We start from the raw sequence: 19,684 nt of genomic DNA on the forward strand, positions 1-19,684 counted from the left end.
TTTCTTTTCTTTCCTTTTCTTTTGAGATGGAGTCTCGCTCTGTCGGCCAGGCTGGAGTGCAGTGGTGCAATCTCAGCTCACTACAGCCTCCGCCCCCCAGGTTCAGTGATTCTCCTGCCTCAGCCTCCTGAGGAGCTGGGATTACAGGTGCCCACCACCATGCCTGGCTAATTTTTGTATTTTAGTAGAGACGGGGTTTCACCATGTTGGCCAGGCTGGTCTCAAACTCCTAACCTCAGGTGATCTGTCCGCCTCGGCCTCCCAAAGTGCTGGGATTATAGTCGTGAGCCACGTGCCCGGCCCTAAGAAGAAATTTTAGCTGGCATTGAAATACTAAGAATTTATGAATACACGTTTTTAGAAATATAGTTCTAATTGAACAGTGTTTCAGTGTGGAACATAACGTATTTACCAACATCTAAATATATTTTGTTTTTCTGAAATAAAAAGCCCAAAATATATAAGATGAACTCATATTTAGTAGCTAAATATCTTAGCATTACATCTTATTTGGAAATTATCTGGATATTTAATGAATATCCATCACTGAATTTAGTTTACCAAAACTATAAAGATAGAGAAACTTTTTCCCCTATAATTTATTTACAGTTTATTTATTTTTTCTTTTCCAACGTTTATTTTAGATTCAGGGAGTATGTGTGCAGGTTTGTTATACTGGCAAATTTTGTTTCATGGTGGTTTGGTGCACAAATTACTTATTTCATTACCCAGATAATGAGCATACTATCCAACAGGTAGCTTCTATTCTTACCTTCCTTCTACTCTAAAGTTGGCCCCAGTGTCTTTTGTTCCCATCTTTGTGTCTATGTTTACTCAATATTTAGCTCCCACATATAAGAGAGAACATGCAGTATTTGGTTCTCTGTTCTGTGTTAATTAAATTATCCAGCGGCATTCATGTTGCTGCAGAGAACATGATTTTGTGTTTGTTATGGCTGCATAGCATTCCCTGGTGTTCATGTACATCATGTTATTTATTCAGTCCGTTGTTGATGGGCATGTAGGTTGATTCTATGTCTTTGCTATTGTGAAAAGGCTACAGTGAACGTACACATGCATGTGTCTTTGTTGGAGAACGATTTATACTCCTTTGGGTGTATACCCTGTAATGGGATTGCTGGGTCGAATGGCAGCCCTGGTTTAAGTTATTTCAGAAATCTCCAAAGTGCTTTCCACAGTGGCTAATGTACGTTTTCACCAGCAGTGTATAGGCATTCCTTTGTTTCTGCAACCTCACCAGCATGTTATTTTTTTACTTTCTAATTATAACCATTTTGAATGGTGTAATATAGCATCATTGTGGTTTTGTGTTGCATTTCTCTAATGATCAGTGATTTTGAACATTTTTTCATATGCATATTGGCCATGTGCATATCTTCTTTTGAGAAATGTCAGTTCATGTCCTTTGCCTTTTTTTTTTTTTTTTTTTTGAGACAGAGCCTCACTCTTTCGCCCAGGCTGGAGTGCAGTGGCACGGTCTCAGCTCACTGCAACCTCCGCCTCCTGGGTTCAAGCGATTCTGCTGCTTCAGCCTCCCGAGTAGCTGGGATCACAGGCGCATGCCACCACACCCGGCTAATTTTTGTATTTTTAGTAGAGACGGGGTTTTGCTGTGTTGGCCAGGCAGGTCTCGAACTCCTGACCTCAGGTGATCCGCTCGCCTTGGTCTCCCAAAGGCGTGAGCTACCGCACCTGGCCGTTGTTATTTCTTTTCTTCTTCTAGCTTTGAGGTTGGTATGCTCTTATTTTTCTAACTCATCTAGGTCTGATGCTAGGTTGTTAATATGAGATTTTTCTAGCCTTTTGAACTGGGCTTTTGGCACTATAAACTTTTCTCTTAACATTGCTTTAGCTGTGTCCAAGAGATTCTGAAATGCTGTGTCTTTATTCATTTCAAATATTTCTTCATTTCTGCCTTAATTTCATTATTTACCCAGTCATTCAGAAGCAGGTTGTTTAATTTCCACGTAACTGTATGGTTTTCAGAGATCTTCTTGATGCTGAGATCTATTTTTATGTAGCTGTGGTCTGAGAGTGCGGTTGGTGTGATAACAGTTTTTTAAATTTGTTGGTGATTGTTTTATGGCCAAGCGTGTGGTTGATTTGCGAATACGTGGCGTGTGCGGATGGGAAGAATGCGCATGTGGTTGATTTGCGAATACGTGGCGTGTGCGGATGGGAAGAATGGGCGTGTGGTTGATTTGCGAATACGTGGCGTGTGCGGATGGGAAGAATGGGCATTCCGTTGTTGAATGGAGTGTTCTGGAGATGCGTATTCAGTCCGTTGTTCAGGTGTTGGGTTCAGGTCCCTAACTTTGTTAGTTTTCTGCTTTGATGATCTCATACTGTCGGTGGAGTGTTAAAGTCTTCCACTAATACTGTATGGTTATCTGTGTCTATTCATAGGTCTCTAAGAAATAGTTTTATGAATCTGGGTGCTTCAGTATTGTTGCATATACATTTAGAATATTTAAGTTTTCTGATTTTATTGAACCTTTTATCATTATGCAATGCCCTTCTTTGTCTTTTTTCTTTCTTTCTTTCTTTCTTTTTATTTTGAGACGAAGTGTTGCTCTGTCACCCAGGCTGGAGTGCAATGGTGAGAACTTGGCTCACTGCAACCTCCACCTCCCGGGTTCAAGTGATTCTCATGTGTCAGCTTCCCAAGTAGCTGGGATTACAGGCACGTGCCACCACGCCAGGCTAATTTTTTTAAAATTTTTAGTAGAGATGGGGTTTCACCATGTTGGCCAGGCTGGTCTCAAACTCCTGACCTCAAGTGATCCGCCTGCCTTGGCCTCTCAAAGTGCTGGGATTACAGGCTAGAGCCACCACCATGCCTGGCTCTTTTTTTTTCTTTTTTTTTTTCTTTCTTTCTTTCTTTCTTTCTTTCTTTCTTTCTTTCTTTCTTTCTTTCTTTCTTTCTTTTTTTTTAACAGAGACAGGGTCTTGCTATGTTGCCCAGGCTGGTCTCTTGAAATCCTAGGTTCAAGTGAGTCTCCCACTTTGGCCTCCCAAAGTGCTGATTACAGATGCTATCCTCTGCTCCTGGCCTGTCTTTTTTCGTTATTGTTGGTTTAAAGTCTGTTTTGTCTGAAATAAGAATAGCTCATTTTTCTTTTCTCATTGCTTGATAGATTTTTCTCCTTCTGGTTACTTTTAGCCTATGGGTGTCACTGTATGTGACATGGGTTTCTGGAAGACCATAGAGTTGCGTCTTCTTTATGCAACTTGCACTCTGTGCTTTTTAAGTGGGGCATTTAGCCTGTTTACATTCAAAGTTAATACTGATACTTTTTTTTTCTTTTTTTTCTTACCTTTTTTTTTTTTTTTTGGTAGAAACAGGGTCTCACTATTTTGCCTAGGCTGGCCTTGAACTCCTGGGCTCAAGCAGTTCTCATGCCTTATGCTCCCAAAATGCTGGACTTACAGGCATGAGCCACCATGCCTGGCCTTGATATGTGTGGATTTGATCCTGTCATTGCATTGTTAGCTGCTTGTTAGACTTGTTTGTGTGGTTGCTTTATAGTGTAAGTGGTCTGTGTACCTAAGTGTGTTTTTTGTGGTGGCCAGAAATGGTCTTTTATTTCCATATTTATCATTCTCTTTTTTTTTTTTTTTTGAGACGGAGTCTCGCTCTGTTGCCCGGGCTGGAGTGCAGTAGTGCAATCTGAGCTCACTGCAAGCTCCGCCTCCCAGGTTCACGCCATTCTTCTGCCTCAGCCTCCCAAGTAGTTGGGACTACAGGCACCTGCCACCACGCCTGGCTAATTTTTTGTATTTTTTAGTAGAGACAGGGTTTCACTGTGTTAGCCAGGGTGGTCTCCATCTCCTGACCTCATGATCCGCCCGCCTCGGCCTCCCAAAGTGCTGGGATTACAGGTGTGAGCCACCACGCCCGGCCAGCATTCTCTTAAAACTTCTGATAAGGCAAGTCTGGTGGTCATGAATTCCCCTAGCATTTGCTTGTCTGGAAAGAATTTTGTTTCTCCTTCACTTATAAAGTTTTAATTGGCTACATACAAAATTCCTGGTTGAAATTTGTTTTCTTTAACCCATTTCTCATTCGCCCTGAGAATACTCTAATCCTAATGTAACATCATAGACATTTCTGTTACATTTCTGTCCTGTCTCTGATCCTAATGTAACATCATATATATTTCTGTTGCATTAGGATTAGAGACAAGTTAGAAATAATTCCAAGGACAGTTTTTATATTATATCTTTTTTTTTTTTTTTTTTTTTTTTTGAGACGGAGTCTCGCTTTGTCGCCCAGGCTGGAGTGCAGTGGCCGGATCTCAGCTCACTGCAAGCTCCGCCTCCCGGGTTTACGCCATTCTCCTGCCTCAGCCTCCCGAGTAGCTGGGACTACAGGCGCCCACCACCTCGCCCGGCTAGTTTTTTTTTGTATTTTTAGTAGAGACGGGGTTTCACCATATTAGCCAGGATGGTCTCGATCTCCTGACCTCGTGATCCGCCCGTCTCGGCCTCCCAAAGTGCTGGGATTACAGGCTTGAGCCACCGTGCCCGGCCGGCTATATTATATCTTAACATTGAAAATCAGTCAGATTTGGCCGGGCGCGGTGGCTAATGCCTGTTATCCCAGCACTTTGGGAGGCCGGGGCGGGTGGATCACGAGGTCAGGAAATCGAGACCATCCTGGCTAACACGGTGAAACCCTGTCTCTACTAAAAACACAAAAAAATTAGCTGGGCGTTGTGGCAGGCACCTGTAGTCCCAGCTACTCGGGAGGCTGAGGCAGGAGAATGGCGTGAACCCGGCAGGCGGAGCTTGCAGTGAGCCGAGATCGCGCCACTGCGCTCCAGCCTGGGTGACATAGGGAGACTCCGTCTCAGGAAAAAAAAAAGAAAATCAGTCAGATTTACTTCAGCCTCAAGGAGTGTGCTTATGTAAAACTGAATGAGCACTGGCAGACGACTGCACTTTTTTTTTTTTAATGGGAAATGGGTTAAGGGTGCTGAATATAGGCTCCCTGTCTCCTCTGGGAGAGGGGTGTACACGCCTGGGATGTTTCTGGGTATTTTCATCCTTTTCTGCTATCAAGCATTACACTGTGTTCTGCCTTTTACTGTCTTGCCTCAGGGATGTTCACATAGCCCCACTATCTGTCAGGAACTTCGGGTAACAGGATAACAGACCCCGGTTGATGGACTGCCCCTGGTGGCGGGGGTGGGGACATGGGTTTCATCGCATATCATGTTGGCTTCTGAGTCTTTCTCCAGCTGGCACACGTAGCTTGCAAACCTTGCCGTCTCACTTGGCAAACAGAGGCTGGGCAGTCAGCACAGCACCTTCCACTGGTGAATGGTGTGCAGTAAAACCATTTTGCTAACCAGGTGCAGATGGTGGCCTCTCTCCGGAGCAGGAGGAACTATTGTGTCTGCAGAGCTGCCCTCTTCCTCCTCCACCACCACAGGCTTGCTGTGATGCACTCAGGATCCAATTCCAAGCTCTTGGGAGGACTTTCTATGCAGTGTGATTGTTACTCCTTTTTGTGGTTTTGTTTTTGTTGTTGTAGTTGCTATTGCTGCTGTGGCATCTGGCCACAATGTTTCTCCATATACCTGCCCCCGGGGAAATCACGGAAGAATGGCCTGAAAAGAATGTGAGGGTATTCAAGGGTATGGGAGGGTGGAGTGTATGGTGGATGCACCTGTGTGACAGCAACAGCTAAACGTGAGCCTCCCTTGAGAATGAGCCTGTATGGCAGATGTAGCTGACAGCAATGAGGGTTGCTAGGTGGGGGTTGCCAGGTGGAGGGTGTTAAGTGAAAATGCTGTATGAACTGCTTGCTTTTTGCAAGCAGTTGTGGTTCTCCTTGCGTGTTTTTGCAAGTGGTAATGGTTCTGTCCATCCCACCACCACTGGACCATCCGTGTATATCAGTCCCCCTCAATAAAACCTATGTCTCAGTTTTTGGCTCCAGGTCTCTTCTTTGGTCTGTTGGACATGCCGTTCCTACTGGAGTCCATAGGGGTCCAGCTTGGTAAGGGCCAGCAGAAAACGCCATGTTTCAGGATGCTGATTTGTGACCTTCACTTTGTTCCATAAGTATTTGTGTTGTGATCACAGCGCTGAGTGTAAGGGACTCAGTGCTGTGCCTGCTTTCTCTAGCTGAGTGCTACCATAATGGTCTAGGAGAGGCAGCATCAGCGTGCAAGAAGCCAATTTGTAGACCCCTTCTAAACCTCTGGAATCACATTACTTAGACTAGGGCCTGGAATACCAAATTATTTATCTGTACATTGAGACTCGAGGGGTAATACTTAGCTAAGTGGCTCTCACCCCAGGCTTCAATTAGGATGACATGGCCAGTTTAAAGAAATACTGTCACCTCTGTGCTTCCCTCCCCGATTCTGTCTGTTGGTCTGGGTGGGAGCATCCATATTGTTTTAAGTGTTCCAGATGATTCTAAGTGAAGCCAGGGCCATGCATGAGGGCTCCCAGATATATTCATGAGAGTTGAGTTCAGCCTTTGTTCCAAAGAAAGGTTACAGGGCCTGCTCTGCTTGGGTTTGGTAGAGGTGGGTCAGTGTGTTCCATGTTCCCGTGGCTGCAGCAGCAATTGCTGGAGTCTTTGGAGGACAAGGGCACCGGAAAACAAAGAAACATACATTTTGATCTTTATGTAGGAGCTCATTGTTCCTGACTCTTTCCTGTGATAAAAGGACAGGGAGCGTGTACTTTTTATGAACCTCTAGGATTTTCTTCCTGTGGATGTGGTGGTAGAAGGGGAAAGGGTTGTGCCGACCCTTTTAAAGGCTTACAGGATGCAGGTGTGATTGGCCCAGAGACTCTCACCTGAGAAGGAATCCCAGAAATGGAGGAGGAAGACGAAGAAACGAATGGTTCTCAGGAGAATGTGTCCGGAGTCAGGGACTGTGTCCACTTTTTTTTTTGTGGAATGTCATGTGTTTAGAACCCACAAATATGTCTCTACTTCTGATGTTCCTGCCTAACTTACTCCCCCGAACCTTTTGTTGTGATAGTCAGTGAGCTCTGTACACTCTTTCTCCCCTATATCCCAGAGCCTTCTTTTTTTCTTTTTTTTTTTTTTTGAGACAGAGTCTCGCTCTGTCACCCAGGCTGGAGTGCAGTGGTGCTATCTCGGCTCACTGCAAGCTCCGCCTTCCGGGTTCACACCATTCTCCTGCCTCAGCCTCCTGAGTAGCTGGGACTACAGGCGCCCGCCACCATCCCTGGCTAGTTTTTTGTATTTTTTTAGTAGAGACGGGCTTCACCATGTTAGCCAGGATGGTCTCCATCTCCTGACCTCGTGATCCACCCACCTCAGCCTCCCAAAGTGCTGCTATTACAGGCGTGAGCCTCATGATCCACCCACCTCAGCCTCCCAAAGTGCTGCTATTACAGGCGTGAGCCACCACGCCCGGCCGATTGTAATTTAATTAAGGTAACTTTTCGTGTAATTGTTACGTAATTTTTTCAGTAATTTACTGGGCAATAATTTATTTATATTCAGTAATAATTTACTGGCCAAGAAAGCAGCAGTGATGTTGTACCTCTTGTGTGTATTAGCACACGATGCCAATTTTCCTATTGTAATTTATGTTAATTTTATTCACTTGAATAAAGTGCTGTCTGCCAGAATTTTCCACCATAGGGTTAATTATTTTTCCTTTTGTTATTAATAAGTATTTTGGGGAGATTTACTGATTGATGTACATAAATAATCACAATCGGGAAACTTCTTTTTCTCTTTAGATTCTCTTTGCATACAGCTTTCTCTAGAAAATGAAGGCTCTCATGTTTGCTTACTGGTCGAATCAACTGGGATGAATGTAGGCTCTGCTATTTACTGGATGTTTGACAAAATATTCTTCTTGAGCCAGAAGCATAGGCGCCGCTGGCTAGCCTGTTAGAAAGTCAGAAATTCAGGCTTCATCCCAGATCTGCTGAATCAAAATCTACACTAAAAAAAAGAATTTTTTTTTTTTTTTTCCAGATGGCTTTCACTCTGTCATCCAGGCTGGAGTGCAGTGGTGTGACCTGAGCTCACTGCAACCTCTGCCTCCTAGGCTCAGGAAATTCTCTCATCTCAGCTTCCCAAGTCACAGGGACCGCTGGCATGGGCCATCATGGCTAATTTTTGTATTTTTTGTAAAGATGAGGTTTCGCCATGTTGCCCAGGCTGGTCTCAAACTCTGGAACTCAAGTGATCCACCTACCTCGGCCTCCCAAAGTGCTGGGAATAGAGGTGTGAGCCACCATGCATGCATTTTATTTGTTTGTTTGTTTGTTTTTTGAGATGAAGTTTCACTCTTGTTGCCCAGGTTGGAGTACAATGGCGTTATCTTGGCTCACTGCAATCTCCACCTCCTAGGTTCAAGCAATTCTCCTGCCTCAGCCTCCCAAGTAGCTGGGATTACAGGTGCCCGCCACCATGCCTGGCTAATTTTTTGTATTTTTAGCAGAGATGGAGTTTCACCGTGTTGGCCAGGCTGGTCTTGAACTCCTGACTTGCAGGTGATCCACCCACCTCAGCCTCCCAAAGTACTGGGATAACAGGTGTGAGCCACTGCACCCAGCCCGTGCCTGCATTTTAACAAGATTTCTACTTCATTGACATACTTGTTAAAATTTGAGAAGTACCTTCTAACTCACCCTGACTTCTCCATGTGAGAACAATACACGACTTATCCTGTAGGATGTGAATATATCAGTGCTTGAGTTGATGCCCTTAATTTTATACTATATTATGCACAAAAGTAGAGTATCTACACTGGTTTGTGGATCTTTTTTGTTTGTTTGTTTGTTTTGAGATGGAGTCTCGCTCTGTCCCCTAGGCTGGAGTGCAGTGGCCGGATCTCGGCTCACTGCAAGCTCCGCCTCCCGGGTTCACGCCATTCTCCTGCCTCAGCCTCCCGAGTAGCTGGGACTACAGGCGTCCACCACCATGCCTGGCTAATTTTTTTTTTGTATTTTTTAGTAGAGATGGGATTTCAACATGTTAGCCAGGATGGTCTCGATCTCCTGACCTCGTGATCCGCCCTCCTCGGCCTCTCAAAGTGCTGGGATTACAGGCGTGAGCCACCGCACCTGGCTTAGAGTATATTTGTGTGTTAAAAATTATCTTATTTGATAATTCTAGTCACTCATATAAGTCAGAGCCAGTTCTCTTCACTCTCTCTCCTTGCCTGGAGTCGAACTCTGCCATGGCCACTTGGTAAATGTTTTCTTTTTCAGGGACTATTGGCATTCAGGGATGTGGCTCTAGAATTCTCTCCAGAGGAGTGGGAATGCCTGGACCCTGCCCAGCGGAATTTGTACAGGGATGTGATGTTAGAGAACTACAGAAACCTATTCTCCCTTGGTGAGGATCACTTCAATATGCAATTCCTATTTCACCGTAAGGATTTCATCTTTTTCCGTTGTAGAATGTTTTCTGGGAGTTTCTGATTTGCATGAATGAGTTTCAGATCACTGCTTTCAAGAAAACCTTGGGGATTCCTTGGTGTAGAAAACAAAACTTTCAAGATGTTTTGCCTTGACATCAACCTTTCTCTTCAGCTGATGTACATCCTTGCTCTAGATTGGTGGTAATTCTAGAAATTCAGTAGTATCAAATATCGTTGCCTCCACTTCAAAATCCAGTTTCCACCACCAATTTTTGATCCAGTTATTATAGTTCTTGGTAGCAGAGCTGAGGACTCACAGATTTAAAACACTTCCTGAATATATTAAAGGCTCTGTCAGAAAACAGTATTCTGGAGTTAACTTTCTAGGATCTAATGTGATGTTTTCTCTTCTCTTCTGAGCACAGTGAAAGGTTGGTAGTTCAAGAATCCCCACAAGAATCATGCACCTTTTTTCTAATAAAACAGGTCTTGCTATGTCTAAGCCAGAACTGATCATCTATCTGGAGGCAAGGAAAGAGCCCTGGAATGTGAACACAGAGAAGACAGCCAAACACTCAGGTAGGTGGGAGTGAATGAAGCAAACATAGGTAGGGGGTCTGAGGATCAAGGAAGAAGCCAGACTTTAAAATGTGGTTTGGGAAGCTCTACTCCCATGGAAATGGCTTCTGAGAAGCCTGGATTTCTTTCTCTTGCTCTCACATAGGGGCATCTTCTATCTCATGCTCTTAAATTATCTAAGGACTGTACTTCCCTTCAGTGATTTTCCTTCAAGTTCACAGTCAGCGTCACAGTCATCTTCGTAGGTCATAGGGGACTGCATGATCTGACTCTCTTCCATTGCTTTGGGAGATGTGGAACTGTCTGCGTATTTTTGAGGAACTCTGTTAAAAATTATGTGTATATATATACACACACGTAATTTTCTTGAGATGGAGTCTCGCTCTGTCACCCAAGCTGGAGTGCAGTGGCACAATCTTGGCTCACCGCAACCTCTGCCTCCCAGGTTCAAGCGATTCCCCTGCCTCAGTCTCCCGAGTAGCTGGGACTACAGGCGCCTGCCACCACACCCGGCCAATTTTTTTTGTTCTTTAGTAGAGATGGGGTTTCACCATGTTAGCTAGTATGGTCTCAGTCTCCTGACCTCGTGATCCACCTGCCTTAGCCTCCCAAAGTGCTAGGATTACAGGCGTGAGCCACCGCGCCCAGCCTAAAATATTTTTTAAGATCCCTTTTTGCATTGCATCTGGAACATGTGAGAGTAATGGTGATACTGGTATTTGGTTCAGAAATCCCACAACAGATATATGTTTTCTCCTTTATGACTTACCCTGTGGAGATTTCAAATGTGATTCTACAGAAATTGATAGTAATTTTATCAGAAGACTAAGCATCTCCCTAAATATAAGAAAGTCTAGTGTTGTTTACTTAAAAATGTTATTTCTTTTGTGTGAACTGAGATTTGTCATTTAAACCCTATGTGCCCAAATTTCTCAGCTATTCTCAGTTTAATATATCTACTCACATCCTAGATTCCTTAAATACGCTGGGTCGTTGGGGAGTGTAGAACATTACCGATTATATAGTAAACTCCCACTTGTTACCTTCCTTTAAAATAACTGTCATTTTATAATTTTCTCTTGTTTAGTATGAAACTTCGTGGGTCTGTGTCATTTATATATATGTGTGTGTAGATATGTATGTGTATAATGTGATTTTTTTTACACAAATAAAAATTGGATAACTATTGTGTACAGTGTCATGATTTGATATCTATATATAGTGAAATGATTAATACAGTGAAGTTAATGAACACACCTGTCACTTCACATAGTTATTTTTATGTTGAAAACACTTGTCTGCTGTGTTAATACAGATTTTAAGCATACAAAACATTATTATTATTAACTGTACTCATAATGCTATTCATTAGATTTCCAAAGCTTATTTATTTTATAACTGAAAGCTTATAGTGCCCTTGTAATACTACATCTTCCATTTTCCTACCCCCTTGGCAGTCACCTCTGTCTTCTGCTTCTAGTTCAACCTTTTAAGATTCCTCATATGAGTGAGAAGAACAGGAAGTATTTGTTTTTCTGTGTTTGGCTTATTTCACTTAGCATGTTGTTAGAATGGCAGGATTTCATTATGTTTATTGCTTAATAATACTCTTATTACATCTACGTAAACATTTTCTTTATCCATTCAGCATTCACAAAGATTTACATTGTTTCTATATCTTGAAAATTGTGACTAATGCTATAATGAACATGGGGATGCAGGTATTTATTTGAGATACTGATTTTATTTCTGTTGATTTTATACAAACACACACACAGATGTGAGATTGCTGTCTTGTATGGTAGTTATTTTCCTTTTTTTTTTTTTTTTTTTCTCGAGACAGACTTTTGCTCTGTCGCCCAGGCTGGAGTGCAGTGGCACAATCTCAGCTCACTGCACCCTCTGCCTCCGGGGTTCAAGAGATTCTCCTGCCTCAGCCTCTCCAGTAACTGGGATTACAGGTGCCCACCACCACATCTGGCTAATTTTTATATTTTTAGTAGAGACAAGGTTTCACCACGTTGGCCAGGCTGATCTTGAACTCCTGACCTCAAGTGGTTCACCAGCCTCAGCCTCCCAAAAGTGCTGGGATTATAGGCGTGAGTCACCGCACCTGGACTTTTTATTTATTTATTTATTTTTTATAGAGATGGGTTCTCACTCTATTATCCAGGCTGGTCTCAAACTCCTGGCCTCAAGCAATCCTTCCACCTCGGCCTCTCAAAGTGGTGGGATTATAGGCCTGAGCCAACCACACATGAACAATTTTTACTTATGTATTATAATTTTTATGAACATATTCAGTTCTGTACACTTCAAGACATTATGGTGCAAAAGTGAATAATTCAACAATCACATCGTCTATTACCAGTACATTTATCTATAAGTTTGTTTGCCTTTATAAATGTTACAGGCAAACAAACTTAGAGATAAATGTACTTGCAGAAGACATGCCAGGACGTTTTCTTTATGATGTGTGTGTGTGTATTTGCCTGGCCCTTTAGAAACACCATTCTATATTTGTTTTTAAGGGTCTGTTTCAGATATCTCATATAAATGGATTCGTATAGTCTCTATCTTTTTGGGACTGGGTTATTTTGTTTAGCATGTCACCAAGATTTTCATTTTTAATTTGTAAGCGTACATAGTAGGTGTATATATTTATCTGGTACATGAGATACTGTGATACAGGCATGCAATGCATAATAATCACATCAGGACAAAGGGCTTTTCTTAAAGATTCATCTTTATTGTAGATTTTACCAGATTTCCTGCTTTTTAAAAGCTGAGTAATATTCCATTATTTGTGGGGGGGATTTTTTTGAGACATCTCGATTTCTTGGGCGTCTGTGGTGCTAGTGTGAGTTAATTTTGTTGTGAGGAGTCTTGCTGTGTCACCAAGGCTGGAATGCATGGCCTGACCTCAGCTCACTGCAGCCTCCACCTCCCAGATTCAACTGATTCTCCCACCTCAGCCTCCGGGGTTGCTGGGACTACAGGCGCGCCCCACCATGCCTGGCTATTTTTTTTTTTTGTATTTTTAGTAGAGACAGTTTCGTCATGTTGGCCAGGCTGGTCTCAAACTCCTGACCTCAGGTGATCCACCCGCCTTGGCCTCCCAAAGTGCTGGGATTACAGGTACGGGCCACCCACTCCCAGCCTATTTGTGTATTCTGAATTATATTTAGCCATTCATTTGGTGACGTAAGTTTGGGTTGTTTTCCCTTATTAGCTTTTGTGAATAATGTTGCAATAAATATGGATATGCAAATAACTTTTCATGTGCCCATATATGTGGAGGTTTATTTCTGTGTTCTGTATTCTGTTTCATTGACCTAATTGTCTGCCTTTATGCCAATACCAAACGGTTTTAATTACCACAGCTTCTTTTTTTTTTTTTTTTTTTTGAGAGAGAGTCTCGGCTCTGTCACCCAGGTTGGAATGCAGTGGTGCGATCTCGGCTCACTGCAACCTCTGCCTCCCAGGTTCAGGTCATTGTCCTGCCTCAGCCTCCCAAGTAGTTGGGATTACAGGCATGTGCCACCATGTATTTTTAGTAGAGACGGGGTTTCACCATGTTGGCCAGGCTGGTCTTAAACTCGTGACTTTAGGCGATCCACCCATCTCGGCCTTCCAAAGTGCTGGGATTACAGGCATGAGCCACGCGCCGCGCCGACAGAAATGTATTTTAAAATCAGAAAGTATGATACCTGCAACATTGTTCTTCTTTGTGGAGATTATTGCTCTCTTCATGGTTCCTTCACTTGCTGTGTAATTTTAGAGTTGCCTTTTCTATTTCTGCAAAAATGAAATTGTGAACTTGAAAGGATTGCCCTGAATCAGTAGGTCGCTTGGGTGATATGAACATCTTCATAATATTAAGTCTTCCAGCCCACAAAGAAGAACATGCTCAAGTGTGTGTTGTTGAACTTCCGTGTATTTGTGAATGTTTCAGTTATTTATTTATTTATTTATTTTTTGAGACGGATCTCGCTCTGTCACCCAGGCTGGAGTGCAGTGGTACGATCTCGGCTCACTGCAAGCTCTGCCTCCTGGGTTCACACCATTCTCCTGCCTCAGCCTCCCAAGTATCTGGGACTACAGGTGCCCGCCACCATGCCCAGCTAATTTTTTGTATTTTTTAGTAGAGACGGGGTTTCACTGTGTTAGCCAGGATGGTCTCGATCTCCTGACCTCATGATCCACCCTCCTCGGCCTCCCAAAGTGCTGGGATGACAGGCGTGAGCCACCGTGCCTGACCGAATGTTTCAGTTTTCTTTCTGTTACTGATTTCTTGTTTTATTCCATTTTGGTCATAAATAATAATCTATAATATTTCCATTTTTAAAAATTAGTTAAGACTTTGTTTTGTGGCCTGACAGGTGGTCTATCAAGGAGAATGTTTTCTGAGCTGTTGAGAATATTGTGGATTCTGTTGTTTAGGGTGTTCTCTAGATGTCTGTTGGTTGTCATTGTTTTATGGTGCTTTCAAGTCCCCCTGTTCCCTGTGTACTTCTTGCTTCATTTCTGTAAATATTTGCTTTATATATTGTAAACCCTGGTGAGAAACAGATGTAGATGTAAATACACAAACAGACATACATTTGTTGTAGGTTTTCTGTGAACAAAACCTTTTATTTATTGTCTTTTTTGTCTCCTGTGAGTTGTTCACTTTTGGTTGTTTGTTTTTTGTTTTGTTTTGTTTCTTTGAGATAGAGTCTCGCTCTATCACCCAGGCTGGATTGGAGTGGCATGATCTCAGTTCACTGCAACCTCTGCCTCCCAGGCTCAAGCGTTTCTGCTGCCTCAGCCTCCTGGGTAGCTGGGATTACAGGTGCGTGCCACCACGCCCAGCTAATTTTCTTTTTTTTTTTTTTTTTTTTGAGACGGAGTCTTGCTCTGTCGCCCAGGCTGGAGTGCAGTGGCCAGATCTCAGCTCACTGCAAGCTCCGCCTCCCGGGTTCCCGCCATTCTCCTGCCTCAGCCTCCCGAGTAGCTGGGACTACAGGCGCCCGCCACCTCGCCCGGCTAATTTTTTGTGTTTTTAGTAGAGACGGGGTTTCACCGTGTTAGCCAGGATGGTCTCGATCTCCTGACCTTGTGATCCGCCCGTCTCGGCCTCCCAAAGTGCTGGGATTACAGGCTTGAGCCACCGCGCCCGGCCTTTTTTTTTTTTTTTTTTTTGAGACGGAGTCTCGCTTGGTCGCCTGGGCTGGAGTGCAGTGGCGCGATCTCAGCTCACTGCAAGCTCCGCCTCCTGGGTTTACACCATTCTCCTGCCTCAGCCTCCCGAGTAGCTGGGACTACAGGCGCCCACCACTTTGCCCGGCTAGTTTTTTGTATTTTTTTAGTAGAGACGGGGTTTCACCGTGTTAGCCAGGATGGTCTCGATCTCCTGACCTCGTGATCCGCCCGTCTTGGCCTCCCAAAGTGCTGGGATTACAGGCTTGAGCCACCGCGCCCGGCCTAATTTTCATATTTTTAGTAGAGACAAGGTTTTGCCATTTTGGCCAGGCTGGTCTCCAACTCCTGACCTCAGGTGATCTGCCCACCTCAGCCTCCCAAAGTGCTGGGATTACAGGTGTGACCCACTGTGTCCAGCCACAACAATATATTTTAAACTGGTAATGTCTTCAGTTACATACAAATTTTTTTTCTCAGTACGTCTGCCTTGAACTTTAGGTTACTGATGTCATTGATCATATCTTTTTATATGAACAGATGTTTATAATTATTTTTACACTTTTGTTCCTCTGCCACCCGGGTTCAAGCAATTCTTGTGCCTCAGCCTTCCTATAGCTGGGACTACAGGTTTGTTCCCTTATGCCCAGCTAATTTTTTTGTATTTTTAGTAGAGATAGGGTTTCACCATGTTGGCTAGGCTGGTCCCGAACTTCCGACCTCAAGCATTCCTCCCACCTCGGCCTCCCAAAGTGCTGGGATGACAGGCGTGAGCCACCGCACCCGGCCCCTTTAGTGTTTCTTGAGTGTAGATCTACTGATTACTTTTTCAGCATCTGCTTACCTTATATTCTTGAGCTCCATAATTTCTATTTCTTTTTATACTTTTTATCTTTTGGTTGATCTTCCAAGACAACTGATTTCATTCAGTTTTCTATGTTCTTATTTCACTTATTAATATTATTCACATGGTTATTTTGAGTTTTTAAAAATAATTTATCTCCATTTCTTTAGGGTTGCTATCTGGATACTTCTTTTTCCTTTCTGGGGCCATAAGTATCCTGATATTTTGTATACATTGTAATCTTTTGTTCAGATTTGAAATTAACAAAAAGCCACCTGTTTCAATCTTTATAAAGTGGCATTGTTCTGGGAAATTCTGACACCAATTGATCAGGCTAGAGATTATGGGAGCCTCTCAAACTTGTTCTTGGGATATGTCTTCTCTGGAATGGTGTTTTGATTTGTTTTGTTTGAGACAGAGTCTCTCGCTGTGTCTCCTAGACTGGAGTTTAATGGTGCAATCTCAGCCCACTGCACCGTCTGCTTCCTGGATTCAAGCAATTCTCCTGCCTCAGCCTCCCAAGTAGCTGGGATTATAGGCACGTACCACTATGCCTGACTAATGTTTGTATTTTTAGTAGAGATGGGGTTTCACCGTGTTGACCAGGGCTAGGATTACTGGCGTGAGCCACTGCGCCCGGCTATTTTCTTAATTACAGAGGTTTTCACATGTTTCCTCTTAAGAGGCTGTAATTACTTGTTATGTCTGTTGTCCATCTCTGGTACTGCAGTTTCTTGTCTGCTGTAACAATCATTTATTACTGGTTTCAAAACAACCAACCTGTTGGTCAAAGTATACCATCATTCCATTCAGTACTCTGTCATAGAAGACAGCAACCAGTTTTTTTCAAGCCCCCAAAAGTATGGACACATGTGCCACTATTTTCTTTATTTTATGAGGGAGAAGTCAGCAGTTTACTCCTAAGGGCACCATACATACCATATTGGAAAAAAGGAATGGCTGTGGTGGGTAAATAGAACACACTTTCCTTCCACTTCTATGGGGCTTATGGCATTGTGCTCACCTGGGGTGCTGCAAACCCTTCGTTGATTTTTAGAGTTCTCAGAAAGGCTTAAAATTTTTTTTTTAAATTGTATGTATTTATGAGGTACATAAGATATTTTGATACAAGCATGCAACGCGAAATAAGCGTATCAGGGAAAATGGGGTGTCCATTCCCTCAAGCATTTATTTTTTGAGTTACAATCAGATTATACTATTTAAGTTATTTTAAAATGTACAACTGAAATTACTTTTTACTATGGTCACCCTGTTGTGCTATTAAATAGTAGGTCTTACTCATTCTTTTTAAGTAATTTCTTGCACCCATTAACCATCCCCACCTCCCCCAACCACTCACCCAGTACCCTTTCCAGCCTCTGATAACCATTCTTCTACTCTCTATCTCCATGAGTTAATTGTTTTGACTTTTAGATTCCACAAATAAGTGAGAGCATGCAATGTTTGTCTTTCTGTGCCTGGCTTATTTTACTTAACATAGTGACCTTCGGTTCCATCTATGTTGTTGCAAATGACAGGATCTCATCCTTAAGGATGAATAGTACTCCATTGTCTATAAGTAGTACATTTTCTTTCTTTCTTTTTTTTTTCTTTTTTTTTTTTTTTGAGACAGAGTCTTGCTCTGTCGCCCAGGCTGGAGTGCAGTGGCGCGATCTCGGCTCACTGCAAGCTCTGCCTCCCGGGTTGACACCATTCTCCTGCCTCAGCCTCCCGAGTAGCTGGGACTACAGGCACCACCACCACACCTGGCTAGTTTTGTTTTTGTATTTTTAGTAGAGACGGGGTTTCACCATGTTAGCCAGGATGGTCTCAATCTCTTGACTTCGGGATCCGCCCGCCTCGGCTTCCCAAAGTGCTGGGATTACAGTTGTGAGCCACTGCACCTGGCCTATAAGTAGTACATTATCTTTATCCAGTTGCCTGTTGATGGATACTTAGGTTGCTGCCAAAATTTGGCTATTGTGAATAGTGCTGGAACAAACATAGAAGTGCATCTATCTTTGATATACTGATTTCCTTTCTTTGGCATATACATCTGCAGTGGGATTGCTGGATCATATGGTACCTCTATTTTTAGTGTTTTGAGAAACCTCCAAACTGTTCTTCATAGTGGTAGCACTAATTTAAATCCCCACAGTGTACAGGGTTTCTCACCAGCGTTTGTTATTGCCTGGCTTTTGGATATAAGTTATTTTATCTGGGGTGAGATGATATCTCATTGTAGTTTTGATTTGCATTTCAGTGATGTTGAGAACCTTTTCATATGCCTGTTTGCTATTTGTGTCTTGTTTTGAGAAATGTTTATTCACATATCCTGACCATTTTTTGGCTCAGATTATTAGATTTTTTTTCCTGTAGAGTTGTTTGAGCTCCTTATAACTTCTGGTTGTTAATCTCTTGTCAAATGAGTAGTTTTCAAGTATTTTCTCCCATTCTCTGGGTTGTCTGTTCACTTTGTTGATTGTATTCTTTGCTGTGCAGAAGCTTTTTAACTTGATATGTTCCCATTTGTCCATTTTTTTTTTTTTTTTTTGGTTGTCTGTGTTTGTGGGGTATTGCTCAATAAATTTTTGCTTAGACTAATGTCTTCGAGGTTTTTCTCAATTTTAACTTTTAAAAAAACTAATTTTTTGTTTCATTGATCTTTTGAATTTTTCAAAAAATTTTAATTTCATTTATTTCTGTTCTGAGCTTCATTATTTTTCTTCCACTAATTTTGGGTTTTGTTTGCTCTTGCTTTTCTAGTTCTGTACGATGCATTGTTGGATTGTTTAGTTGAAGTTTTCCCTTTTTTTTCATGTAGGCAGTTATAGCTATAAACGTCCCTGTTTGTACTGCTTTTGCTGTATCCCATAGGTTTTGGTGTATTTTGTTTCTGTTATCATTTGTCTCAAGAAATTTTAAATTTCCTCCTGAATTTCTTTTAACTCACGGGTCATTCAGGAGCATATTGTTTAATTTCCGTGTATTTGTATAGTTTTCAAAATTCCTCTTTTCATTCTAGTTTTATTCCATTGTGGTCAGAGAAAATGCTTGGTATTATTTCCATTTTTGGAATGTTTTAAGACTTGTTTTGTGACCTCACATATGGTCTCTCCTTGAGAATGATCCATGTGCTGAGGAAAATAATGTGTATTGTGCAGCTGTTGTATGAAATGTTCTGTAATTATCTATTAGATCAATTTGGCATATAGTGCAGATAAGCGCTATGTTTCTTCGTTGATTTTCTGTCTAGTAGGTTTGTCTGGTGCTGCAAGTGAGGTCATGAGCCGCCGTGCCCAGCCTTCGTTTAATGTTTTCACTTTGGACCAAAGTAGTTTACACACCAGAGTTATAGGGTTATTTTGTGTTTTTGTGTGTTGTTACTATTACCAGTTAATTTTGTAACTTCAGATGATGTTATTATTAATTAATGTTCTTTTCTGATTGAAGTACTCCTTTTAGCATTTCTTGTAGGACAGGTCTGGTATTGATGAAATACCTCAGCTTTTGTTTGGCCATCTTTATTTCTCTTTATGTTTGAAGGATATTTTTGCTGGATATAATATCATAGGGTAAAGGTTTTTTTCTTTCAGCACTTTAAGTATGTCATGCCACTCTCTCTTGGCCTGTAAGGTTTCCAGTGAAAAGTCTGCGATGAGGCATATTGGAGCTTCATTGT

The 19,684-nt window shown here is 42.3% G+C and overlaps 1 protein-coding gene across 6 annotated transcripts in view; it reads left to right on the forward strand.

Moving 5' to 3' along the window:
- LOC105474715 (zinc finger protein 695) overlaps positions 1-19,684 on the forward strand; it is a 73,217-nt gene that overhangs the window by 43,430 nt on the left and 10,103 nt on the right. For 3 of the 6 annotated variants that reach the window (XR_011609981.1, XM_071073180.1, XM_011729542.3), the window contains exons 2-3: positions 9,247-9,409; positions 9,885-9,977. Coding sequence is in view for 5 of the 6 variants with exons in the window: in XM_071073180.1 (XP_070929281.1) it covers positions 9,247-9,409; positions 9,885-9,977 (256 nt within the window). In the remaining variant the exon portion in view is untranslated. Of the gene's footprint in view, positions 1-9,246; positions 9,410-9,884; positions 9,992-19,684 lie in introns of those variants that run through there. The other 3 variants (XM_011729544.3, XM_071073194.1, XM_071073192.1) reach the window with 3 other exon arrangements.

This window comes from Macaca nemestrina, chromosome 1 (genome assembly GCF_043159975.1).
Source record: "Macaca nemestrina isolate mMacNem1 chromosome 1, mMacNem.hap1, whole genome shotgun sequence".
NCBI lineage: Eukaryota > Metazoa > Chordata > Mammalia > Primates > Cercopithecidae > Macaca > Macaca nemestrina.